Source organism: Epinephelus moara, chromosome 5 (assembly GCF_006386435.1).
Source record: "Epinephelus moara isolate mb chromosome 5, YSFRI_EMoa_1.0, whole genome shotgun sequence".
NCBI lineage: Eukaryota > Metazoa > Chordata > Actinopteri > Perciformes > Serranidae > Epinephelus > Epinephelus moara.
The window spans coordinates 42644971-42672873 of NC_065510.1; the positions used below are offsets into that span (position 1 = coordinate 42644971).

General features: G+C 40.3%; 1 protein-coding gene and 1 long non-coding RNA gene across 3 annotated transcripts; one reads left to right on the forward strand and one right to left on the reverse strand.

Annotated features, from left to right (window-relative positions):
• The first annotated feature begins 388 nt into the window (after positions 1-388).
• On the forward strand, positions 389-14172 carry LOC126390962 (uncharacterized). Of its 2 annotated transcripts, none has more exons than XR_007570004.1 (4): positions 389-458; positions 9460-9695; positions 11112-11215; positions 13875-14172. It is a non-coding gene; the product is annotated as an uncharacterized LOC126390962 (long non-coding RNA). The 2 variants fall into 2 exon arrangements; XR_007570005.1 differs by having other exon boundaries at positions 11112-11268; positions 13875-13991.
• Positions 9245-27719, reverse strand: ccdc40 (coiled-coil domain containing 40). Its single transcript, XM_050045493.1, has 19 exons — positions 27679-27719; positions 26310-26464; positions 25166-25259; positions 22125-22258; positions 20922-21005; positions 20190-20409; positions 18575-18732; positions 18355-18477; positions 17048-17169; positions 16463-16706; positions 14415-14597; positions 13731-13976; positions 12785-12998; positions 12362-12531; positions 12186-12277; positions 11632-11752; positions 10411-10599; positions 10172-10330; positions 9245-9707 (listed from the first exon to the last, which is right to left on the reverse strand). Exons 2-19 carry the CDS (start codon positions 26457-26459, stop codon positions 9456-9458), a joined length of 2955 nt encoding a protein of 984 aa, XP_049901450.1. The 5' UTR covers positions 26460-26464; positions 27679-27719; the 3' UTR covers positions 9245-9455.
• Positions 27720-27903: the final 184 nt, after the last annotated feature.

The following is a 27903-nucleotide window of genomic DNA, read 5'->3' on the forward strand; positions in this document are numbered from 1 at the left end:
TACTGTAAAGGGTAAATGCAAACAAATAGAAGCTATCAAGGCAAACTACTGTAAATGATATACTGGCACAAAGCCTCTGGAGGATGCAGGAAATCTCACAGCTACAGGAGATACAGAGACGTAAAGAAAAAGAACAAAAATGAAAAAAAAGAGATTTTAAACAACATTTGTGTAGAGCTTAAGCAATCAAAGGACACAAAGTTGTCTCACAGTCACAGAGCTACATATGCATTTCCAACTAAAGTGCAACACGCACCGCCGCCGGCGCGGCGCTGTGGCCGTCAAGTGCCGCCCCCCAGCACACACTGGCAGCGGCGCGCAGCGGCACCGTCGACGTGTATTTCCCACCCCAGCCCGCTAGGTGGCTGTATCTACACTAGTTGCCAACGGATGCCAACTGCTAGTAACGGAAGAAGAAGAGGAAAAACTTTTAGGCAGCAACAATTTGGATTTCACGGGTGAGTTTCTTATCAAAGTCGTCTTATTAAAAATTTGAAACAACCGGAGTTGATACTACGGCGGCCGGGACGTACATAAAAAGCTTTTCTCGCAGCGCCGCCATGAGCGCCGGCCGCGCTGGAAATAGAGCAGTGGGCTGAAGCAGAGCGGCGCGGCGCGGCGGCCGGCGCTAGTGTGGGTTTGTTCATAGAATATAATGGAGGCGGGCGTTTTGACGCGCGGCGTATGGCGGCGGTGTGTGTTGCACTTAATGATGTGGTTCAAGATCAAAGGAAGTTATTGAAGGGAATTAAGGTGTGTGTGCCAGTAAACTGTGCTAACAAGAACTGTGACCAAGAAAATGAGATGGAAGTCGTCCAATGGACAACACTAATGCACAGTTTCACTGCACCTTGACAAATGATGGATTTTCAGCTTGTAAAACTTAAAGACACGACTTGCCTGCTCAGCACTGCAGCTTATGTTCAACCACACTATTATCAGCAACAAAGAGGATTAACAAAGTATTATCCTCTCACCCCCACATCACATCTACAAATCTCAAAACTGTAGATTCTGTCACCAGCACTGAGCCTCATTAATATAGTGAGGGCATCTTAGCCACACAGCATTATGATAATATAAGGAAAATAGAACAACATTAAAAAAGGTAGAATAACAGAAGTTCTATCCTGAAAAAATGTGTTACATTCTCACATATTATGCTGCAGAACAAGTAGAAAATAAGAAATTGGTAATTACACTGGAAGGTCACTGATCACATAATGAATTAGACATGTGCACTCAGTAGAGTGTAGATCTCCATACAATTCTTGTGATGTCACCAGACTTTGCGCAGCGTGTTTCAGAAGCGTCCCAGAAGCTGATAAAAATACACGCCTTGTTTATTTTGACAGAGACAAAGCACCTTGCACAGAGCAGATCGAATTTTCCTGCAAACTGTCACTGTATGTGAAACACAGATACAATATAATTATGAAGATGACTGTAGTTTTAATAACTGAAACACAGCCAGATATCTGTGATGATATCTGTCGTTTATGACTTGACTTTGAACGGTATTAACTTGGTCTGTAGGCTACAGCACATAGGAAATAACAATAAACACAAATAAAACAGACTAAAAAAGAAACAAATTAACTACATAGCCCACTTACTTGTGATAGAAGCACAAATATCAAGGAAAAATAACCAAATCAACTCTGACACAGGCAGAGAGGCTCAGAGGAAAGGAAAATTTAAAATAAGATCTCTTCATTGTCCAGCATATTTCTTCAAGACATAACTGAGCTTGTTATAACATCAGTGAGAGATTTTGACCATTTCCTTATACTTCCTAGATTCAGCTCCTGACTGATCCTAATTTGCAATCTTAAAATGCTCATTTTCTGTCATCTTTATTTGTCTGAGACAATTTTATAAATTTGTCTCTATGATCAACTGCAGGTATTTTGTATTTTGGCCTCAGAGTTGAGAAACCTCTGAGCACAGCAAAAGAACTCCTGCGGATTTATTCTTTTGCTCCTTATTTCTCCAACGTGGGTGGGGGGACAGATCAGAATTCTGCTGATATGTCCTCTGTACCATACATCCCTGGAGGATCTTCATAATAATTGGCTATTGCGGTGTGAATCAGTTGCTGAAGTTCAGATTTTTTTAACTCTCGGGAATAAGCATGGCCGGAATTTGCGTCTAATCGCATTTCTACATTGACTTTACATGTAATTCACATGTGCAAATTGTTTTATTCGCGCCTGGTGTGAACGTAACGGGAACTATTTCATATTGTAACGTGCCTGACTGTAGTGGATCTTATCTTATTGGGTATGGAATTAATCTGCAGGTGCTCCAGTTCAACTTGAGACCAAACTTTTCTATGGGTGTCATAATGAAGGCCAAAATCTGACCTGCAACAGACAGCAAGGCTTGTTGGAGTGGTTGGAGTGAGGAGTTGGCAGTCAACAAGGGTATGAAACAGTCAATAAAACAGGTCGGTGGTTGTTAACCAGGAGAGGTCATTAGGCATACAGTCACCAACATGCACACAAAACATTAGACTGATTGGTCCAGTAGTTTGCCAGATAAATTGCAGACAGACGGACACACACTCTCACACATGCACACATACACACTCACTCTCGCATGCACAAACACAACCAAACGCATGATCCCCTCAAGGCTTACCTGTATTCAACACATAATATACTACTTGGAATTTCCCACAGTGAAGTCTTTAACAGAGTGATAAGATGATGAAAAATGAGTCTTTACTGCATATAGATGAGAACAACTTCTAAAAAGTGCCTGTCATTAATAGTAGTGTATTAAACTATTTATGGGATATTTTTTAAGGGAATACTACGCCCATTTTCAATTTCATACATGCTATTCCTATGGTCTAAAACTGTCCAAAAATGTTAGTGCACATAAACAACTCTGCTAAATCTCAAAACTAGAGAGCTAAAACTCAAACTTGTGATATCATCACGTTTAAGTCTGGTACTGCTTAACTGAGAGCACCCATGGGGATGTTCTCTTTTCAGTTTCAAAACTGAGAACACTTAGGTGTGTAAAAAAAAAAAAAATTGGGTCCACAAAATCAGACTTCCATTCATTGTCTATGGAGCAGCTCCAAACTTGATACCCTGTAACATCACAGGTTTGAGACTTACTTCAATATTGATTGAACTTTCCCAGGCCATGGAAATATTATATAATAATGGAATTCTTAATTGAAGTGGTGTTCCCCTCTAAGGTGCTGTTAACCTAGAAGTACAAGAATGTTTTGTGATAGATCAGATGTCATCTGCCATACCCACACAGTAAGCATGGGTTTGGTGTGTCAGGTTAGATATTGAGGTGAGATGAGTGTGAGAAGAAATTTCAGTAAGCGGACATTGAGTTCTTTGTATTAGCTGCCTGTTTTGCTATACTCCAGGGTCTGTGCATGCATGTTGCCAGTTCTAGTGACTGTAAGGTGCCTCTGGGTGCTATGGAAAGTCCGAACAGACACAGTATAGGATGAAGCTCACAGGGAGCATGCAGCGTGAGGAGCTGGTTCCACAGCATTGCATGGACAAGGCTTGGTGATAACACTTGCAGGAGAGTCCCATTTGTAAGTGCTGAAATAGCTTGACGTCACTGTTGTGTAAAGCAGATGTGCTGCCTTTAAGGATGGTCTGCATCTGCTTGGGCCATCTCTGTTGAACTGTCAGTTACTGAACAACTGGCACATGTTGTTTATGCTTGACAATGCAGGTCTGCTGTGAAATGTGTTGCCATAGCGCTGGTCTATTGTTAACAGACTATGCAGTATGAAGACACACCCATGGTAAATGTGCAGGTGCTGTGTTTCATGTTAAACTGATGAATCACAGATGAATAACACTATAGCAATTACAACATATTACAGTTACTGAACACAAAAACATCGCCCTACCTAGTCAGTTAAAGCTGACACATGTTTAAAACCAAATCTATTAGATTCCAATTATCTTGAAAACAAGTAATGTTTTTGTTTTGTCTTGCATCATCAATCCAGCGCACCCTCTCCTTTACAGTGGTGTGCTCTGTGTTGCCAACTTTATGCCTTTCTCGCAATATTAAGTGACTTTTCAGACTGTGCGACTTCATTTCTGAAAAGCAACCAATGACAAATTTGGCAACTTATTGAGAGCACGTGAGAGAGAGAAAGTGACAGTCACAGTCCATGACGCTTCTGCCAGCAGTGGGGTCTCTCCCTCACCTCCTCCTCCTGTTCATATGTATTTATTTTATATTTTATTTATTCATTTTATTATTTATCTATTTATTATGTTTATTATATTATTCCATTTTTAAAAACTTTTAAAAATTTGTTTTAGTTGACTTTCATTTAAAGTTCAAGAAAATCCACTGTTTAAAAAAAAAAAAAAAAAGTTCAATAAATGCATGATGTTTCCAAAATCAGTAGGCGTGTTCAGTATTTGTAACCTCAATGACTATGACTTTTGCCAAAACTGAGCAGCCTTACTGTACAAGAAAAAAACTTTACCAAGGATCCATGGCCATGAGATGTAAGCTGTGGACCAAGGCAAGCTAGCTTAAAGCAACGCTTACCTTTCTGGAAATTTTACACTTTTCTTTGTTTAGGTTAAAATGCTATTAATAAGCTGATGGCACACTAAAATGTAAGTGCATTCCACCAGAGATAAAAACTCATAATTATACCATTCTCATATGGTTCTAAGAAAACTCCGACTGACCGAATGCAATGATTGACCGAGCATCCTGTCTGTCTTCCCGGGTCCATGTCATTGGTCCAACAGCCCATTGGTCCGACATCCCATTAGTCTGACGGTCCGCGGTGCTGAACGGCTCCCGGCGGGCGTATTTCTACCTTGATGGTGCGCCGCGACCGGCTCTGAGTCAGCTGGGAAAGGCTTGAGGCAAAGCAGGCTCATGGCTTATGTGTTTGCCACTTTCTTTTTCATTTTAACCCACACCATGATCTTTTCCTGACCCTAACCAAGTGGTTTTTGTGCCTAAACCTAACCAGACCTTAACCACAGGGCATCATGATGATTTCGGAACGGACTTCGGAACAATGGGTTTAATATGGTCGGAACAATGGGATGTCGGACCAATGGGCAGTTCCCGTCTTCCCCACGTGGAGGCCTCCGACTGACGTAACCGCTCGCATAACATCCTGACCCCGGATAAGTTTCAAAACTCCGGGGTTGTGTTTGACTGTGCAGGACAGGTAACGTTATGTTTAATTCGCTTCTAATATAACATATAACGTTATATGACAACACCGCATCCAGTTGCTAATGGCTAACGTTAGCCTGCTGTAGCGTAGCCTCTGAAACATTAACGTTATCTTCCGTGCGTTTCCACTTACTAGTAACATTAACGCTACTATCTAACATTAGCACTGTAACCTTATTCTAAAACTCATCAGTCATCACTGACTCCGGTTGAGTTTTAAAACTCCGGGGTTGCATTTGTAACGTTACACTTGCCCTCCTCTTCCGTGTATCTAACGTTACCATGCCAATGCCTACGTCTATCATAGACGTAATGAGGACGTACTGAAGGAGGGGGGAGTAGGCCTTTGGAGGGAGGTGGAGTTGCAGGAGGAGGGGGATGGGACTTTGGAGGGAGGCGGGAGTTGTGGATGTTCAAATTTTTTCTAAGTGCTGTGTGAAATGCAAGAAAGGTAAGAGTAGCTTTAATTTATATAGTGTGGAGGTGTGGTGAATAACATAACAGGAGACGGAGATGAGTCGAGTCTGCTTTACTCTCCACATAAAATAATGTACACTGTACAGTGAGGCAACGACATGCTAACTGCCGGAACCGGAACCACCAAGCACTCTGTTCTACTTTCTCTTTAAGGTACAGTCCTTTGGTGAATGTCTCTTTCAGTTTCTCTGTATGGGTCACCAATAGCACATTTCATACACCAAGGCAATTCAAAGTGCTTTACAGAGCAATAACATGTAAAACATGATAAAGGATACAGATTTATAATAAAATAGCAAAGGGAAAAAAATATAAAATTAATTACTAAATAATCTACAATGTTAAAAAAAAAGCACCATTTAAAAAAAGCAAAAGTGCAGACAAGAGGTGCAAAGATAAAATAAAATATTATTTAAAATGATTAAAATAGAGTTTAAAATTAGTTTGCACTCTATACAGGGTGGAGTAGGCAGGAATGTTTATAGCTTTCACTTAAAAGTGTTCAGAGCCGGGCCGTGTCTAACATCATCTGGGAGGTTATTCCAGCCTTGTGCTGCATGATAACAAAAGATGGCTTCACCATGTTTTGTTCTGACTCTCAGGACGGTCAGTGGGCCGGCCCCAGATGTCCACAGGGGGTTCATATGTCACAAACATGTCAGAGATATATTTGGGTGCTGAGCCACAGAGTGATTTATATGCAAGCAGCATGATTATGAAATCAATTATTTAAATGACAGGTAACCTGCGTTACCTGATTTTAACCAGTGTAAGGACCAACACTAAAAGGAAACTTTGCAAAGGCCACCGCAAATCACTTGATGACACAATAACATCACTGTAAAAGTTGAGGAGGAAGTAACACGGAATACGTCAAACAAAAATACCTTCACTGAACATGTTGAAATTCACAACAATAGCTATAAACACAGGACCCCAGAGGCAATGACTGAGACAGAGAAAAACCAAATCAAACCCTGACACACTGCAGACAGGCAGCACCCATTCCTTTATGTATGTTTTAACAGTGTGCACGTAGTTACTTCTGCAGTAGCTCAATAACATTTTTTCAGTGGGTGTAATTTTAACTGCTGCACAACTGGTGCACAGTGGGAAAATCAAGAGCATCAGTGTGGTTCAGATGGGTCCCAGTTTTAAACAGTATACATATTAACTGTATTCAAAATGAACTACTTGTATTACTTGTCATAAAACTTAACCCACAGTGTTGTTTTTTAGGTTTAAAGTGAATTTGCTTTCGCCATTTTGTACTCAATCTCCACAAAAGCAAAAATGTATTTCAAAAGATTTAATACATTTGTGTTCTGTAAGGTCTTGTTGGAGCTGTCTCACAACACAATTTATTTCAAAGCCTGTCACTTAAGTGACCCCGCCCTTAAAAATGCCTAACTTTAAGCCTTGAAAGAATGTAAACAGTTGAGTTACAAAAAAAAAAAAAATCCCCCGGTGCAGTTGTCATGAATGTTGACATTACCTATACAGACCAAAGCCATTTTTTGTACCAGGCTGTGAACATGTTTATTTCTGCATGGGGGTCTGTGGGGATTTACCCTGTTTTGGATCCAGCCTTAAGTGGTCATTCAATGAACTGCAGTTTTTGGAACTTTTACATTGGCTTCATTTCTCAGCCTGGAAGGTTGCTGCTTGAACAGGACTTGTTTAGAGTTTGTGTGTGATGTGGAACTGGGGTGCAGCAAATTTCTGACCATGATGAAATGTATGTATACTACATGTTTGTATGCTGTATGTACAGAGGAATTAGTTTTATAATACAAAAGTGCATCTTAAGTGTTTGTGCTTAAGGAGTCTTAATCAGGAACTTTTCCGAAATTTACGAAGGTTGTGAAATGCTGGAGAGAAGAAAATAAGTCATTCATGTAATGGGAATCACACTTTGTTTGGCTACTGTATTGGAAAAGGGTACTGTTTCATCAGCAGCCAAAACACATAACCAGAGCTGTTTGTGTAATTATGCAGGCTACATGCTTTGAGGATTTTAGTGGGAGTGAAACTTGAATGACCTCAAGACTGTTTCAAATCCACTGTCCAACACTTTTAAAAAATCAAAATCACAAAGTGAGGCAAAATGCACTTGGAATATGATCACATCATCGACCTGGCAAAGGATTTAAAGAGCTCAAATGTACTGCTGTTTGTTCTTTTTTTCAGTATCGGGTGCTCGTGGAGAACGAAAAACAAAAGGATTGACAGGAAGGCAATTCAGGCACTCCTATAAAATATAGAAAAACAAGGAGGGAAATATTAAAAAGCCTTTATTGACGTGGCTAAATCACTAAAAGAGCCAGCATGTTTCGACCACTGCAGGTCTTGGTCGGTTTTGAAAGCCCTGAAGACGACCTACAGCGGTCAAAACATGTTGGCTCTTTTAATGATTTAGCCACTACAGTTTCCTTCCTTGTCATTCTATATTTTCTCTGTGTGCCTGGATTTCCCTACCGTCGAGTTCAGTAAGTGATTATAATGAATGGTTTAACGGTCCAGTGTGTAGGATTTAGGGGGATATATTGGCAGAAATTGAATATAATTAGTATGTTTTCTTTGTGTATAAACACCTGAAAAAAAGATAAGTTGTGGCTTCATTACCTTAGAACAAGCCATTCATATCTACACAAGGAGCATGTGTTCATCTGTGGAGATTGCAATGTTCACCATCATGTTTCTACAGTAACCCAGAACAGACAAACCAAATACTGTTTCTAGATAGGGACATTCACATTGTTGCATCAACCTTAACAGTTAGAAGCCCCTCTGCAATAAACAGCGTCGGAAAAACACTGATCTTTAACATAAACTGCTTTATTAAGTGTTTTTTTTTAACTGGTTTAGATCACCTGGTCTGTTTGTTTTGGAGAGGAAGAGACCTCTACAGATAATTCTGCCCCTGTTAAAAAGCCCTGAACATCTGGACCTTAGGTTATAAGAGAAAAATGTGAGCACACATTAGCATGTGGTGGGTGGGCTACCCATCTCTGACATGCCAAACGCTGTAGGAGAAACACTGATTTGTAACATGAAACTGTTTCTGTGTATTAACCACTTTAAATTACCAGGTCTATTGGGTTTGGAGAGGAGAAGATCTCTGCAAATAATTCAGCTTACTGTAAAAAACCCCTGGACATCTGAAACAGAGAAAAGTTGAGCACACATTAGCAGGCGCTGGGCTAGCAGACCACGATGTGCCAAACCTTGTCAGAGAAACACTGATTTGTAACATAAATCTGTTTTATTCACTATTTTCTCTGGTGTAAATCACTTGGTCTGTTTGTGTTGGAGAGGAAGAGACCCCTGCAGATAATTCTGCTCTCAGTTAAAACCTCCTGAACAATGACCATGAAGAAATTCTAACCGGAAGAAGTTTCAGCTGGTTGCAATCTGCAATCCTCAACACAAGCTGCCCCAAATTTCACACTACACCTTTAAATGATTCAGAACCACTGAAACAAAAATCTATATGTTTCCTTGCGGGGAACTGGATTGAAAAAGCCAAACACTGAAGGATTAATGTAGTTATATTTATTACTGTTTTATTAATGTTTATTACACTATTTCACAAACATATTTCATTCAATGCATCAAAGAATGCAAACATTAGATTTAATGACCTCTCATTCTTCTCAGGTCATTCCTTATATAATCATTCTCCCCTTATCTTCACCTATTTTTTTACTCCCTCTCCTTCCACTGCACTTTTCTGTACTCACTGTCATGTCTAAATCCTCCCCTCACTCTCAGGACTTTTCCTGCTCCAGGGTCTGTGTGCGTGCTGCCAGTGCTAGTGACAGCCTGCGGAGCGCCCCTTGGTGCTGGGGGAACTCCTCACACATGCGGTGCAAAATGGTGCTAACAGTGTTCACACGCTCCATCTGGTTCTGCAGAGTGGCTTCCACGGATTCGCTGGTGGATAAAGCTTGGTAGCTCCCCTCACACACACCCTGCAGCTTCTTGGCATGGCTCTGTAGAGCCACAAGGTGAGCTAAGTTCTAGGGGAAGGGAAAGACAAAGAATGAGTGTGGGTATGTTTATAGCTGTCAGTTGTTTACAGCACTGAACACAGAAGGGGGAGAAACAATGAGTAGTCTGGTAATCTTTGTGTGTGGGAGTGGTTTTCTATGAATGGAAACTATGACGCTCAAGTCAGTAATTCCACAGTCATGACTACATGACCCAGAAAAATCCAATAAACATTCTCACCACACCTTTGTGTTACTCAAACAGAGGTTGAATGAGCATATTTCAGTTGATTTATTGACTTGATTGACAACAATTAATTATTACTAGTAGGTAGTTTAAACAATTAAACAATTTAAATTTCAAGACAGGGAGGAGTCAGTTGCACACACAATGTAGGTACAAACCAGTGTTACAGCTGATTTACAGTGTAATTACATGGTAGCATGTATGAATGTGTTATAATGCATGACACTGTACAGTATGTGCTCTTTACCTTGTCTTTGGTGTCCTGGAGATTTCCAAACTCAGCGTCAAGGATGTAGCTGGTGCTGCAGAGTTCTACCAGCTGCTGCTTCTGCTGCATAAGCCTGTCACTCAGACTCACCTGGCTCTCCCCTAGCTCCCTTATCACCTGAACATGCTCTTCCACATGCTGAAGACATAAATACTGCATTTGAGATAACTGTACAACTTTAGGCACATATGTAGATATGGAAAAACCCTGTCCCGTACTTTGTGAGTGTCCTTGATCCTACGCTGCAGACCCTGTATGACACGTTTCAGCTCGCCCTTTGTAGTCTGTTTGTGGGAGCTGTGCATCATGGCCTCCCTGCGCAGGACAATGGTCTCCCTCCTTGCCACTGTTGCTTCACTCTCCCTCAGAAGTTGCTCCTGCTGCTTCATCAGCTGGTTGAGTCGCACCTACACACAGGCCCAGCCTTTCATTCTGGATCACTGTAAATGTTTGCTTCATCCAAACCAAATACAATGGTACTGTTTGGGATGACGTTTTACTTTCCAGACATTTTTATGCCTCAGATGAGCAAGTTCCAAAATACAGTGTTGATGAATGAAATGAAGAGAATGAAAATGATAAACATTTATGTTGAGATGTCTGATATGTATGTTTTGACTCTACGGTCAGCATTACCTAATTTATAATATGTGCAGTAGCTTAACATAGAATACTTATGTTATAGATGATAGATACATGGACTAATGGTTATCAAGCCCCTGAGCATTTGCTATGAGGGCCATGAAGAAACTGTATGATTGGGCTAAAATCATGACTACATTATATTTTTATAAACATTGTTTTGAGATAATAACATGGAAAGGCCGGGAAACAGGTTTGTTAACAGTAGAAAGCAGCATGGAGGCCTGTGAAAAATGTCGCTGTGTTTACTTTTCTTTTATATCTCTTACTTATTCAGTCTCTCAGTCCCTGCTGACAAAATCTGGAATGATGTTTGGGCGCTGCTTGGACAGAGATGGACGGTATTTCGTAGCAGTTGGCCATTGCATCGCAACAGGAAAGGTGATATCGGAGCCGATAAATACCCATGACTACTGCAGAGTAATTTGACCTGGGTATGAATGCTGATTATAACCTTTCCCATTATATAAAAAAGGCAGATGTTAGCGGGTGTTAGTGGGGTTTTTTGTGCAGTGGGAAAGGGGCTTTAAATTGTTGATATTCTGAAACATTTTGCTGAATCTCCCAGAGATCATACAGGTTATGAATTACAGATGATGTTACCAAGGATGTCCAAGTCTTCAGACAATAGTGTTCAGAAAGGTGTTAGGGGATTTCTGTGCTCTTTAAATTTTACTGCCTTATTGTACATACAGTACATGTATGCACATACAGTATAAAGTCAAACAGTGGATAACAGCTCAATATTACTGTTGATTGTCTCCTTGTGTAATCATATTGTGTGTTGTTGTGATTACCTCCATACGGTGTATCTCAGCCTTCATCGCCTGGATTTCTCCCTGGCCCACCTCCGAGTCCACGACTGACAGAGTCTCTTTAACAAGCTTGATCTTCTTCTCCCACAGCATAATCTGCCGCCTATTGGCCATACACGTAAAACACAAGACTGTAAAAACCAGCACCCAGTATGTGTGGTGTGAGCTGTTAATGTAGAGGGAAAATGACAAAACCAGACTGATGTGAGCTGTCAATAACAGAAGGTTTTCATTTCAATAAATAGGCCATTTTTATGTATTAATTATTGGAAAATCAGTGTCTTGACATCTATGAATCTGTATATTTAACTAACTCAAATACCCTTAAGGTAGCATTTTCTAAGCAGTGATCTAAAATTAGCTGCTAACCATAACAATCTGCTGTCTGCATTTTTCTGCATAAGGTCAGCATTGATTTATAAGAGTAGGAATGCATATTTTTGTTTCACTCATTAGGGAATAAAATTTATCAAGTTGCCATACAGACAGAAATATGAATTCATATTGAACAAGCACAAAATAAATAAGTAACCAACTCTGCCTCCAGCAGACTGTTGAGGAGTCTCTCTTTTTCCTCCTGGGTCTTCTCGTGCTTCATCTGCATCATGATAGAGTCCCGCTCTGCCTCCTAAACACATTACACTATAATCATTTACTATTAAAACTACAGAAAAGAACGAACTACAAGATGAATTTAACAATCATGCTGTGCCTTAAGTCTGTGAAGGAAGTCTGTCTCCATCAGTGCGTTCTCCTGCTCCAGTGCCTGGCTGAGCTGCCCCTTCTTGCTCAGATGGGTGTTGAGCCTTAGCAGGTCTCCTCTCAGTATCTTCAAATTCTTGTCCAGCTCCATCTCCTCACGGTGCTCCACTTCAATCTGACCTGGTGGGGTTGGAGTTAATTTAATAGAAACTTATGTAAGAGTGCATAGGAAAGGTCACAGCACATACTGTATAAATGGTTTCACTATAAAAACAGATGTTCAATACAGAAAAACCCTAGTTACATTCTCAGACCTGCTGTTCACAAGCTTACAAGCACTAGTAGTATAACTGACAACTGAGTTTGACTGACTGACTTGGACCTGTGTACCTGTTTGTACATTTGTGTGCTTTTTCATAACTATATTACTTACTCTCCCAGCGTATTTTCTTCTGCTGTGTGCAAGTGTACTCTGCCTGCAGTTTGAGCATGTCCTTGCTGTTGGTTCCTATCTCCTGGGTCAGTCCTACTAGAGTCCCCTGCCGTCGCATCCAGAGCTGCTGGTTACTCTTGACATTGGCCGCCAGCTCCTTGATCTGAGCCATTAATGCGTCTACCTTGATTTGCAAAGGGCTCAGGTCCTCATGCTGGGAATGGAGACATACAAACCAAACAGACAGCAAGTGTTTTTTATATGTGATTGTTAATAGAGCTCTGATTCTCTGCCCAAGTCCGACTGGGCCCAACCTGATCTGTCAGGTTCTGGCCGGGCCAAGCTGTGATTTCTCATTATTCTCCCAGGCGTCACTCGGGTCTTTAGCTGTGTGTGTGTTTTTTTTTTGTTTTTTTTAATGAAAGTGACGGTTCTGCATAAATGACAGGAGTTTTAATGGACTGAATTAAAGGGAAAAAAAGTGTGTGGGGGGGCTGCGACTGATAGAGGGAATGTGACAGAACAATGGAGTAATATAGTGGAGAACCATGGCAAGAGATAGAGCATGCATTGGAGAGACGTGGAAAACGAGGGGTGCTGCCTGCTCTGCAGAACCTGCATACATGAGCGCACAGAATAAATAAGGAAGAGAAGGAGAAGTGGTGTAGGAAACACATCAGCTTGTAAGAAATGTTTCAATACTAAAAAAATATATTATAATATATAAAATATAATAAATAACATTTAGAAATAGAAATTCTGTTTTTTAATTGTGCTCCAGCCCAAAACTGCTGCCGACAGAAACTGTGCAGGTTCATGTAGGGTTGGGCCTGATTTTCGGGCCTGAACAGAGCTCTAATTGTTAAGACTGTCAAGTTTGCAATGACTTTATATTCCAACTAAACAACACACAACCAGGGATTACTGTTTCCTCAAAATTTCTCACCCCAGTGCTGGCTGCAATTTGACATATCTTTTTGTTATATTTGGCGATGCTGGCCTGCTTCTGCCCGATGAGTGTGACAAAGGAGGAAATCTTAGTCTGGTTCGCTGTCAGTAATTTGCTGTACTTTGCGATCTCCTCGTCTAGGGCCCCCTGGGTGGCAGTCATGCTGTCCAGATGTTGGCTGACCTCGCTGCCTTCCAGTCCCACCGCCAATATCTCATTCTCCAGCCGACACAACTGATAGATCTACAGAGGAGGAAGAGACAATAACAAAATGTATTATTATTATATAAATGTATCTTAATCCTTTGCATATTTCATACAAATTGTTTGTAATGTGTTTTTAATGTTCCATCATCTGCACATTATAATTTTTGCAGTTTTGGCATCCTCTTTGCTGTTTAGGTCCCCAGCTGTACTCCTTTCTGTAAGACAGGCCCACTTAAAACTGAAGCTCTAAAAATATACCGTACATATTCAATAATGATAATATTAATGAAAACACTTTTATTGATGTGTATATGGGAGGTCTCTATGGAAAGGGACCTTGGTGGATGGATCTTTGTTTCCAGTGTTATGAACCTGCACCTTTGCAGTGAATGACGGACACCCTTCATACTATGCTGTCCACAGGGCCTGACACATTCTGAATGATTTTTCTATCTTTCTAAATTCCATCCTTACATTCTCCTTCTTGAGCATGGCTATTCTGCTGGTGAGCCGTTGGGAGTGCTCGGCAGCCTTGTTGTGGGTGAGCTTCTGCTGGATGTGGTTCATGATCTTGTCCTCCAACTCCAGACGCACAGCACTCTCTTTCTCCAGCTGCCTCCTCTGATTGTTCATTTCTTCTTGGTGACTGTTGGTTTCCTAGGACAGGATGAAGGAGGGAAGGTCACGTAGGAAGACACTGGGCCTTGTGTGTAGAAATGTTCTTACACTACATACAAAATAAGTGCGCATGCAAAATTACCATCAGATTCATGAAACCTTCTCACCAGCAAATTGTGTTTGTACCACTTTGCGTGTTAGTGAATCAAAATCATTCTAGGGGCTCGTTAAGGCTCAATGATATGGAGATGGACAGAGTCTTCTGTTTGTACTCTGCGTTTGTTTCATCTGTATTTGTGTATATTTATTGAAAGCTTACGGATACGGATGAAATGGAGCAGTAACACCAGAGATTGTGGAGGCTTCAGCTGTAGGAGATGACGAAGAAATTTAAATAATGGCTGAGCCGAACAGACCGATAATATAGTTAAAAGAATTCTCTGACCACATGTCGGGATGTATTTAATGGCCACAGAGACCACCACCATTTACAACACTGCCTCCATTTATAGGTGGGCCTGCAATACTACAACCTCCTCCACCATCACCTTGTTTGTTGACGTATGAAACTTTAGACTCTGTCCTCTAGTGCCATCTACTGGCTGTATCTATGCCAAAATGATGCACAGAAGTATGAGGACAATGATGTGAGGACATTGACGTTTACAATGTTTGAAACTTATGTATCAGTTTCATACATAAATGGAGTATAAATTAGCCTTAAATTGACTTGCGTGCACCTGCTATCTGCAATCAGCACAATTACACGCCCCCATTTCTCTATATAAGGAAGTATGTTTGCCTAGAGGTGTATCATGGAGAAAGCGGTGAAGATGTTTTTGTATTAGTGAATGTCAGTTGGAAACAGTTGGCAAGCCATTCAGCACATTCTTAAGACATTTTATGTCAGTCTAAGGCACGAGCTGCAAAATCTTCCAGCAAGGATAGATATGCAATCTGCCCCTGCTTGGAGCTATCGTAAATAAGAATCTTTTATATTCTCTTTATATATGCACAGTTTCATGACACTAGACATTGGTGGGAGTGTCTCATCATTATAGACCTCCGATCATTATAGACTTCACTGTAGACCACGTCAATAAGAACAATGAAAACCCGAACTGTTATATTTCAACATGGACATTCTAATATACTGCCTTGTAACCTTGAACTGGGACACTCAGGTTTTACAGTTGAATATTTTAATTATGACAATGTAAAGGTGTCAATTTCATAGTTTTTTAGTGAGCTACATTTGGCCAATGCATTAGTGCATTACCAGTTTTAAGCACAGGGTTTCCCTCATTTATGTGTAGCAGCCCACCATGATTACAACATCTGTTGCCACAAATTTATTTTTTATTTTTTAGCTGGACCATTCATTAGAAGAGTTGCTGGAATATATACTGTTAGGTTACTCATTGCACCACAATCTCAGAGCACGGAGCATACTCTGGGTAAAGGCGGAGCAGCAGAATATTAGGCGCAATGAAAGTAAAAGCTCAACAGTTCATCACGCTGGGTCTAAAAGTTTACATTCCCTCGCCTCCTCAGCGGCTTCTCATCCATCCATTGATCTGATCGGATTAGTTTTCGCTGGATCAACTGACCAATTATCAACCCCGTGACTCAAACTCCACAAACTGCTGATTAGGCAATTAATGGACTTATGAGGAGTTCTGAGCTGCATTCATCGACCTGCAAAAACCTCCAAATTTAGAGAGGGAACACAGAATGATACAAATGGACACAGACAGACACAGACACAGTCACACACACACACACACACACACACTAAAAGTAAAAAGTAAAATTTGCTAATCGTCGATTGTGATTGGACACTTCTCTGGACAAATCAGGTGCAGAGCTGTCAAAATCAAAGCCTTGTTCTCTACTGTAGCTACCTTAGAGAGCCTGGTGAGGGTGCCCTCTGTTTCCCTCAGAGTGCGGAGGCAGGTGCTGTATTGGGCCTGCAGAGCCTCTTGCTGTATCTGCTTCTGACTGATGAGCTTTTGAGAGGTGGCCCCATCTGCCTGGGACCAGTTCAGCTGCATCGTTAGAGTCTCATTTTTCTCTTGTTCTTCAGTGGTGGATTTCTTGTAACCTTCAATCTCTCTGTCCAGCAACATCACCTGGTGTTCGGCTGAGCTGAGGGAAACAAGGATAGCAGCAAAGAATGAACGGATACATGCTTTTATTTTTAAAACTAGATCCCAAGTTATTATTGTGTGTCCTACAAATCTTTTGTTGTATTTCCTACATATTGCCTACACACATCTGCATGTTATTGCTTTAGCCTGCAAAACAGAGGAGAAGCAAACCAACAATCTGTCACTGCAGAGTGACACCATCCCTAAGATGCTGTTCACAAAGCGCCATCTCCGGCAGGTACATCGTTTGTTTCATGTACTATCCTTGGAATGCATTTGCACATTTAAAGTGAATCAGTAGTATAATGATATTCACTCTTCCCTTGCCCCCCTTCTCACCGCACAGCCTCCTGCATCGCACTGAAGACCTCATCTCGTCTCCTCATGCCCACCAGGCTGCTGCTCCACTGCTGCAGCAGCTGTTTATGCGTCATCACCAGAGACTCCATTTCCATCTCAGCCTGCACACACACATAAACATGAAAGGGCATAATTATTGGTTGGATTAAGAAAAACAATGGATTTTTATTAAGTTTTAAAGCTGTACTTATCAATATATTTACTTAAACAATGGTTTAAATGATGTGTGTAATGTGAAAAGGTGTCACCTGTAGTGTCAGTAAATTATCACCTGACGCTGCAGCTCTACAGAGCATTTCAGAATCTTTTAGCTCACTATGTTGGTTTTACAGCCCACTTTTTCAGCAAAAAGATCTGCTAGACTGACTGCATGCTACCTGCCTAGCATCAAACATCAAACGAAGTAAGGTGCTGAAAAAAGGTTTAGTATTTAGCAGCTAAGGAGCTTGATAGTTTTCTAAGAGGTTGGTGGAGGCCAAAACATAGCTAAAGGGAGAGTGAATATTGGACTTACATTCATTATGTGGCCACCGAGACAACTCCAAATGATTGCAAATGTTGCCCTGAATCCACTGGATGTGTTAACGGCACATGTTTATAAACATAACAGCAAAATTAACAACTTTAAAAGGTGATAATTTGTCAATGTTTCCTTTACAGCGAGTGCCTCTGCCCCAAATGGCCAAAAAATATGTGAACTGTGTTAATTTTTTACAAATTCCTGTCAAAATTGTTTTTATTGTTTGGTTTTATCTTGAACAACAACAACAACAACGAACAGCCATAAAATTAAAGGAACTATATGTAAGAAATCTAAAGCAAATAGTCGTAAAATCATCCTAATATGTCACAGAGACTAAAGAATAATGTTCATATAACATACTGTTCTCACCGACAACAATAGTACAGCCAGAATATTCGCATTTAAAAAAAAATTTTACGGTCCGCAAATCATGTTTATGTGCCAAATTTCACATGGATTGACCAAGTCAGTGAGGAGAAAAACGTGCAACAGACACACCCACAGACACACCCAGACAGTTTTTGTCATTATATAGTAAGATATATGCTGTAATGTTTGACATGGGGGTCTGTGGGGATTCACTCTGTTTTGGAGCCAGCCTCAAGTGGCCATTTGATGAACTGCAGTTTTTGGCACTTCTGCATTGGCTTTATTTCTCAGTCTCGGAGGTTGCTGTTTGTAATGAGTTCACTAATTTAGAGTACTTTCTTGGTGGCACTTTCATCCTAAAGGTATATACTGTGTTATGCCATAATACAGTTACCTCAGAGAGAGCCTCTTTGGCTGCCTGTGTCTCTTCTGCCTGAGCGTTGGCCTGGGCCTCATACATGGCAATCTGCTGTGTCAGCCTCTCCATGTCCTTTGTTAGACGCTCCACATACAAATCCTGATGACACAGGAAAATTTTCAATCAATAACAGTTGATTCATTATTCATAATCCTGATACAAAACATCTGATGTTTTTAGACTTCAGCCTGTCCACCTGCTTCAGTTTCTGGTCTTCGGCCTGGTTCTTCTCAGCTCCTGCTTTGCCTTTGGCATTCTTCATGGCTTTGACATTGGAGCGAAGATCTTCACTGACTCCTTGTATGAAGGTGAGATGCAGCGTCAGGTTGTCTAATTCCGCCTGTAACTGGGACACTATGGAGAAGATACAAAGGAGTCACAGTGCTTAAAATCTGTCATTTGGAAACACGGACTGACACTGATGCTGTCTTGCTGTTGCTGAAGCAATGCTGTATATCCAGTTGACCAAACTACAGCCTGCTTTTAATACGAAGCCTACTCTGCAATAACAAGGATGAGGTTTTAATTGAATTTTTTTTTTTTTTTTTCAGAAGAACATATTATGAGAGAGATTTTATTAACTGTGACACAACTTATATCATGTATTATCTAACATTCCCATGTAACTGCTTTTATGTAGGATGCACCTAAAGACGCCTTAGGGGCAGAACTTCAGAACATAAATACACAATTAGGATGCAGAATGAGGACTACCCCATGGACAAACACTTTAAAGAGGCAAATAATACTAATGATTCCTTATTGAGGATAGAAGGTTTAGAATCAGTACAGGTGTCCATCAGAGGTGGAGGTCATTTACGCAGACTTCTCAAAAGGGAAACTTATGGGATTTCTATACTTGATGCAGTGGTATATCCTGGTTTAAATGAGGGAATTGATTACACAGTCTTTCTTTAAAATGTAAGATATCAAGACAGACAGAGACAATTGATTTATTATCAATATTATTATTATTACTATTATTATTATTATTATTATCGTCACTATTATTATACTAGTCCATACCCATTGAGTGCACAGTTGCCCACGTGCAGTTTCACATGGTGTGAGTTTGGGACACAGGTCATAGGAAACTGCAGATTAAATAGTCAACTGAACCCATTAAGAAGAGCAATGTATTCAGACAGAGTTTTTGTGAATTTGATAGTACGATTGCTTTATTGAAAGTACAGTAGTACCATTGGCAATAGTGGGATAGTTAGTGGGCTAAAACTGTACATTAGTAGTTGAGGTAGCACGTTGAAAGGCAGATAGTTAAAGTGTTTATATGTTGTATTCACTTAAAGTGGGGCGCACTGGTAGAATGTACGAAAGCCTACCAGTTCTGCCTCTCAGTCAGGTGACGACACACAGACTCTCTCTCTCCCTCACTCACTCGCCCATCCTCATGACGCCTCGCTCTCCCGCAGTAGCTAACGAGGTTTAACGAACAGCATTCTCCTGCCGTTGTGACGGTGAAAGCAGTGGAGAGATAATTATCTGGACTGTCTGTAACCCTCGTGTGCGTGAAAGACAGACATGTAAGTTGTGATACTCATGGCATAAATAACTTTGTCTATATAGATTGTTACTTTCATATTCGCCCCTTTGCCATGCTCTTCACATTATATTCACATATATTTGTTAATATTTAGACTTACATGTTAAACAACAGAAATTACTGTTAACTTAATAGCATTTGATTTATATTGTATTTAATGCTATATGTTTCTTTATGTATATTTCAGACCACACAGGAAACAAGGAAAGGAAAAGACAGGAAAGACCATCAAATTGTAAGTCAGTCTCACCATCAGCTTTGGCTTTGATGGCGCGGTTGGAAATACTAGAATGATGGCTCTTCATCACCCCCAGCTGATCCTGTGTCTGTTGATGTTTGGCTTCAGCCTGTGCCTTGGTATGATGACGGTCATCCAGCCTGGTCTGGAGCCTGCCCAGATGCTCCTGAGTCCTGAACATCTCAACATTTTTCTCCTGTATGTGGCTGGCACCTGCCTTCTCCATTTCCAGCTGGGGCAGTGGGAGAGAGAGCACAGACAGGAATTGGACAACAAATCATCAATATACTATTATTCTTTCAGACAGTCAGTCAAACTCTGGTTTCCTTCTGTCACACACTTTGTTACAGATATTTTGCTCTGGTGACAGACATTTGGTGATTCAATCAGTTGTTTTTATTGTTAACATTTTAACATCTGTTTTTAAAAAATGTTTACTGCATGTAGTATCTAGGAAATAAATATAGGAAATGAATACAGACAGACAGACAGACAGACAGACATATAGATAGATAGATAGATAGATAGATAGATAGATAGATAGATAGATAGATAGATAGATTTCTACACAGGTGAACAGCACCATCTTGTGGACAGATTGAGACCCCATAAAAAGTGGAGGTGGAGGTGGACAAAGAGGTACAGTTGGAGAAACGTTACCTCTTTGTGTATGTTAACTTTGTGTTGTGTGCTTCCTCATGAAGAAAAAGCTGAAGAACTGTTTGAGGTTGAAAAGAAGCAAACCTTTTCCTTCAGTTCCAGGTTGATCCTCTCTAGCTGCTTTCTGAGCTGGCTGCTTAGAGCAGCTTGTTGCCTTCTGACCAGAGGCTGCCAACAGATCAAACATGGCATCAGTGACATGAGACTGGTGAACATATTTAGTGTAATGTTTACGACAGGGGTGTCCAAACTATTTGAACGGGATAATGGGAAAATAGCTGAGGGCCAGCTGCTTGTTGCATCATATGGGTTATTAGTTAAAAAAAAATCACATACAAATGAAACAAATGCAGCTGTTTCATCTTTTAATGAAAAAGTATTCGACTTTCCACTGCGTCTGACAGCGACAGCCTTCACTTTTAAATTTATGCGTCTTTGCTGTGGCTATGTCTGCTACCTCGCAGCAGTGGTTCTATGTAGCTAAGGACAATTACTCAAGAACTATGCTTAAGCGCAGATCTGAAGTACTTTAACTTTACTTGAAGATTCTGATCTCATGCCACTTTCTACTTCTACTGCACCACACTGCAGAGGCAATTATTTGACAATTTTAGTTATTAGTTACTTTACAAATTAAGACTTTTGCACATAAACCGTAAGAAAATCTACAAGTGCTGCTTTAACGATTAGTCAAAAATGAACTGGCAACTATGTTTTTTGGTCTTGTCTCCAGCTTCTCAAACATGTGGAGTAGCTACTTTTCCTTTTGATTAGTTAAATTATTTTGAATAATTAAATTGATAACATTTTTTCTGCATGTGTACTTTCACTTTAAATACTTAAAAACATTTTCCCGATTGTACTTGCATACTTTTAATTAAATATGATTTTCAACGCAGGACTTGTTCTTGTTCTATAAAACACATTATTCGCATAGTTCCTTTTTGGTGCATGTCTACGAACTGTATGATAGTCCTGCCATGAGGTGAACAGAAAAAATACAAAAATAACTTTCTTGTTTATCAATGATGTGTGGTGGGCCACATATAGCATATTTTGAAAGAAAAGCTGTGGGACATGCCTGGCTCATGATCTCACTGCACTACAGATATCTATGACGAGATTCTTGAGCACACTGTATATTGATTGAAAGGCACAAGTGTTGTCAGCAAACCTAATACACTAAGATACAAGACACACAGATGATACAGTGGCATTATTATATTCTCTGAGGAGTAGTAGACATTATTTACTGATTGCATAAATATTGAAGGAGAAGCTACAGACATGTTCAGAGTCCAGAACAATGAACTCCTCCTTCTCCTCCTCCTCCAGAAGAGGCTGCTGATCCTCCATGTCTTCTGATGTGTTAAGGTTTGAGAGGTGAAGTGTCAATGGGACCTGAGCAATGTTTTCTTGCACTGAGACACAGAAAATAAAAGACATTCTTTAACCAAGAAGCAAAATCATTTCATGGACAAAATTTCAAAACTTTTCCATGACTTCTCAAGGATCCTAATAAATAAAAAAATAAAAATAAAAAAAATAAAATATATATATATATATATATATATATGTATATATACAGTATACATATGTGTGTACTTTTTTTTTCTTGCCAAACTTGCCTTGCATTTCTTAAAACTATTCATACATAATTCCAGCTAGCTGGCATACATGAAGGGAAAGATGGAACACAGGGCAAAAGGCAAAACAATGTCACACATCGATGCATGTTAAAGCTACGTTATGTTGACAGCTACAGAAAATACATTTGACGTAATGTTACATTACTTGGAAGGTTTTCCACAGAAGATTACTGCAGCAAATTCTTTACACACAACAAAATTCCATGACTTTTCCAAAACCTTTAATGATTTTCTACTACTTCCATGAATTTTCCAGGCCTGGAAAAAATGTGATTGTGAAATTCTATGACTTTTCCAGCATTTTTATGACCATGGGAACCCTGAGAACTTGTAAATACATACTTGGGAATATTTTTTGTCCATCTTTGAAATGGATGTATTTGTGTAGTTGTCTATATTCTGACTAACACTTCTGTTGCCATATTATTCTCTTTGTTCAATGCAAATATTGTTGAGGACAATGCAGTTTAATTAATAAAGGCATTGTAATCTTACAGCACAGTATCTTGTTGCTGGACGTTAAAGTTTGTATTCAATCTAGATGAATTAAAAGGTAGTAATGATGAACCTTTGAGTTAAGGAATCATCAGCAAACCATCCTAAAAGAGAAGTCTGACCCTACTTACTGTGTCATTCACACTAAAGATGCTGGAGACATGTCTTACCACTATTTTAAAATGACTTTTTAAAAGCATAATTTGTTAAAAAGTTTCTGAAAAATAGCTTGCACCTAGAAACTGATAAATGAAAATACTTAAAGAAAGGTTTATTTGGACAGTAAGAAAACATACAATGCAATGTAAATATAGAAAAAAACAAATATGGGGCGTCGGTGGCTTAGTGGATAGAGCAGGCGCCCCATGTACAAGGCTGTTGCCGCAGCGGCCCAGGTTCAACTCCAGCCTGAGGCCCTTTGCTGCATGTCACTACCTCCCTCTCTCTCTCCCCCCTTCACGCTTGTCTGTCCTATCAATTAAAGGCCAAAATGCCCCAAAAATATCTTTAAAAAAACAAATATGCATTGTCAAAAAAGGTAATGTAAAAAAACAACAGCAAACAAACAAAAAAAACCAACAAGAAATTAAAAAAAATTCCCCTCTAGCCTACTGATTCTAAAATGGCAAAGGAATGTCTCCCAGTCAGTAACTTTTATTAATTCTTGACGCATTTTGAACATGACAACACATTTGAGCTACCAGATTTAAGAGGTTTATAAATTAATAAAATGAATGTAATGTCTCATTAAAATGAATAGGTGCCACATGCACATATAAAACTGCAGTTGGTAACCTTTTTGTAAATAAGTTTGTGTCACATTTGCCGAAACTGTCACTATATTCTGAAAGAAGTACACGAGACAGTCAGTCTGTGAAAAAAAAAAAAATCATGCTAGAATCAGACTACATGTGGCAACAACAACCAATCAGAGCCGAGCAGTCTCTAATACAACTGTCAGTCATGACAATCACTCTGTGAACCGTGGTCAAACTGTCAAACTAGGCAGCACTGACCAAATATGAATAAAGAGTCTGTCACTGCATTGCCTATATTCACCTCAAATGTTTTCAGAAACATATTTTAGTGTACTGTTCAGCTGTAAAATTAGACAGTTGGTCCGGCTGGTGGGCGGTGCTTGGTACTCCCATTTAACTGTATCCAACATGGTGGCCGGGTCACAAACGTTCTCATTTTACAGCTAAACAGTACACTGAAATGTGTTTCCAAAAACATTTGAGGTGAATAATAAGCAATGCAGTAACAGAATGTTCAGATTTATTCAGCACTGTCTAGTTTGACAGTTTGAGGTCATAAGCATTGATTGACATGACTGACAGCGATGTTAGAGACTCTTTGGCTCTGACTGGTCGTTCTCCCTTACATGCTGTCAGGCCATAGAGTGTGCCAGGGCTGACGTCAAAACCCGGAAGTTTAGCATCGCGCTGGTTCCCGGAAGAGAAACGGACTGCCAGCACTCTCGCCTGTTCGGGGGTGATGACGTTTAATGTCCCCGACAGGGTTGAGCAACTTGTTAGCAAACGCCTTTTTTACGACATGTAAAAGCTTCAAAATTCAAACAAGTAGGGTATTTACTGACGTGTTTTATGTCGTAGAACAAAACCTAACAAAACCTGAAACTCGCTTAAGCTTTTGTTAACCACAGACCTTATTTGAGGCATTTTACCAAACTCCCATTCAAAAAACGTATTGACTTTTAGACGAGAGAACCGGAAGTGCTAAAAGCGCTAACGGAGTTCCGGGTTTACTGGCACACTCTATTAGAAGTGCCAAAAGGCAGTAGAGTAGGCAGAGTGTTATGATGTTTTCTCACAAATTATCTGTCTCTTTTATTTCTGTGTCAATATAATTAGTTTCAGCAAATAAAAAAAAGTTATTTTCTTTTTTTTAATAAAAATGACCAGCTGTAGCTTTAAAGAGGTAACTGGATCGACACGAAAACAATACAGAATGCCTGAGAGCCTTACTGCATTATACTCTATTATATTAATATTTTTCTGAATTGTCACCTGGGGCCGAAACTTTGTATTTTTCGTTATATACATAAAGACATTTCCACATTAAATTGGTGCAAAAGATTCACCAAAATGCAGAAAATGAAGTGTTTGATGCTCAGAAATGAATGTAAATCCCAGACAGGGTTTGGTCACAGTTGTGACTGACCTGAATTTGTGGCTGTAGGGGAGTCGACATCTGCACCAGTGTGGTCAGGGTGAGGCTGGGGGGTCTGGCCATCAGGCTCTGGTCCTGACTGATTCTTTGAACCACACCGGGACACAAACAGAAAGCATATGTCAAGGTTCATGACAACAAGACAGCATGTAGTGTAAGACACACTGCACCGATCAGCCAAAACATTAAAACCATTGGCGGTGAAGTGAATAACCTTGATCGTCTTGTTACAGTGCAATGTTCTGCTGGGAAAACTGGTTACTTGATGTGCTCCACCCACCCGAACACCACTGCAGACCAAGTAAACCCCCTCATGGCAACGGCACTGGTCGATGGCAGTGACCCCACAGCAGGACAATGCACCCTGCCACACCACAAAAACTGCTCAGGAATGGTCCCAGGTATGGGACAAAGAGCTCAAGGCATTAACTTGGCCTTCAAATACCCCAGATCCCAATCTGATTGAACATCTGAGGAATGTGCTGTTACCCCAGAAGTGTCAAGGCATTGACACAGGACCTCTGGAGGGTGTCCTTTGGTGCCTGGCATCAGGACATTACTTTCAGATCTTTTGAGTCCTGTGGGTTGTGAGGTGGGGTACCAACACATCTTACAGATGTTTGATCAGATCAGGATCCAAGGAATTTGGAGGCCAGGTCGATGTCTTGAGCTCTTTGTCCCATTCCTCGGACCATTCCTGAGCAGTTTTTGTGGTGCGGCATGGCGTATTGTCCTGTTGGGAGGGCCACTGTTACTGAGGAGTGCCGTTGCCATGAGAGGGGGTACCTAGTCTGCACTGGTGTTTAGGTGGGTGGAGCATGTCAAGTAGCATCCACATGAATGCCAGAATCCAAAGAATTCTGAAGAACATTGCGTTGTAACAAGATGATCAATGTTGGTCACTTCATCTGTCAGTGGTTTTAATGTCTTGGCTGGTGGTGTATACTTGTATGCAATTTAACACATTCACGTTAACTTATATTATGTCCACCAAAGAAAGTGCAACATTACAGCAGGACAAAAGATGAAATAAATATCCCCATGTCTCCACAGGGAGTTGATAAAGGAGTAAGCCAAAAATGAAACCGTTAAAAAAAAAAGCTGCATGACTGTTATTTATTCCTTAGTATCATACCTCTTGAGCAGGTGGGACAGATACTTCACAGTCCTCGGCTGTTTTGTTGCTTTCATCCTGCGGCTTGCTGTCTTTGTCATTTTGAACGGGGCGTTCGTCCATTCCCTCCTCCCCACCTGCCTCACCTGCCTCACCTGCAGCGCTCTGCATTGGACCTGTGATGATGACAAAGAGGTTTGATGACAGTTACAGTACAGCTGGCTAAGAGACTGTTAGTTATGTATGAGAGGGGAGGGGCAGTGCAAAAAGGGGGAGGCGTGTCAAATATTTTTTAAGCACTGGGAGGGACTTAAGTTCCTTATTTTGATATAGGGGATGGGTCATACAATTTTAAATGGCTGTATTTTGTATTTATATTACCCCTGATTTTTAAGGAAAACATGTCTGACATATTTTCTTTAAAAATCACCAAAATACATCTATCATAGCCAGAAAGTATAAAAACAGAAATGACTGGTGGATTTTCAAATTCCTGACGGTCCTTAAACACATTATGTGAGACATAAGCCTCTGTCACAAAAAAAAACATAACCATATCTGAGCTTAAAGAAGTGACAATTCATCAACATCATTTTAATTTACATGTCTCATTTTAAATATTGGCCAGAAATAAACCGTTTGCACTAACTAACCATCATGCCCAACATGTGTCCAAAAAAACAAGGTTTTTTTCAACTCCAGGATTTCTGCTTCAACTTTTAACTTTCAAACATCAAAGTTTTTAAAATCTAATTGGAGGAAGGAGGGTCATGCATTTTCCTCTAGATCACTCAGGGAAGCTCAAGGAAAAATATTTGTGCATGAATAAAAAATAAATAAAAATAAAAAAGTCCCACCCCAACCCCTCCCCTGATGAGTAGTGAACAGTCCCTAATGTAGCCTACTTGCTTCTTATCCTTGGGCTGTTATATGGTTATAACTACTCATACAACGGTTTCGACCGAGTAACTTGATTAGACGAGGTATTCCACTAGTGCTGATACAACAGCACTGGGACGTTGCAGATGTTATGAACTTTTAATTGCATTTACGTTAATTAACAGTCGTCGTAACATCGTACCGTCGTAACATTTTCGTTAGCTGTTTTTCACTTAGCGCGCTGTCGCATCCTCGCTTACCGTAGCTACGTGGTGCATAATACACAAACCCTTCAAAGCCAGTACACGTTAACACCACCTAGCTTAGCGTAGCGGCCCATGGAGCTCAGACAGAGGTTAAAGAAAACATGAACCCATAGTTACAACAGCTGCAATAGTGAATAGCTAATCTTAGCTACTGAACAAATAATATATTTATAAATAAAATGTATATCTGAATAAAATATTACATACAATTCCCTTTATGTTAGTTAAAGCTGTAGTTAACTCACCGCCGTGGCACTGGCACCGACAAGCCGGTGTACTGACGTTGCTAGGCAACCGTCAACATCCGTTGGAGGAGGAGGTGCAGCGCTCATCATCCCAGACCGGAGGATGTGGTCAGCTCAGGGCAGCATGTCGTTGAACAAGAAGTTTGTGGGCGGGCACTCATTTTCTACTGGTATGGTAATCATTACTGAATCATTCCCAGTAGGCTCGGTTATTTACATGGCTGT

Coding starts and splice junctions, on each gene's coding strand:
- ccdc40 (XM_050045493.1), bottom strand. CDS start 26,459: ATGCAGAGCGCTGCAGGTGAGGCAGGTGAGGCAGGTGGGGAGGAGGGA. Junction 22,259..25,165: donor CCCTACAGCCACAAATTCAG/GTCAGTCACAAC, acceptor TCTGTGTCTCAG/TGCAAGAAAACATTGCTCAG. Junction 18,733..20,189: donor CATCAAAGCCAAAGCTGATG/GTGAGACTGACT, acceptor TCTTCTCCATAG/TGTCCCAGTTACAGGCGGAA.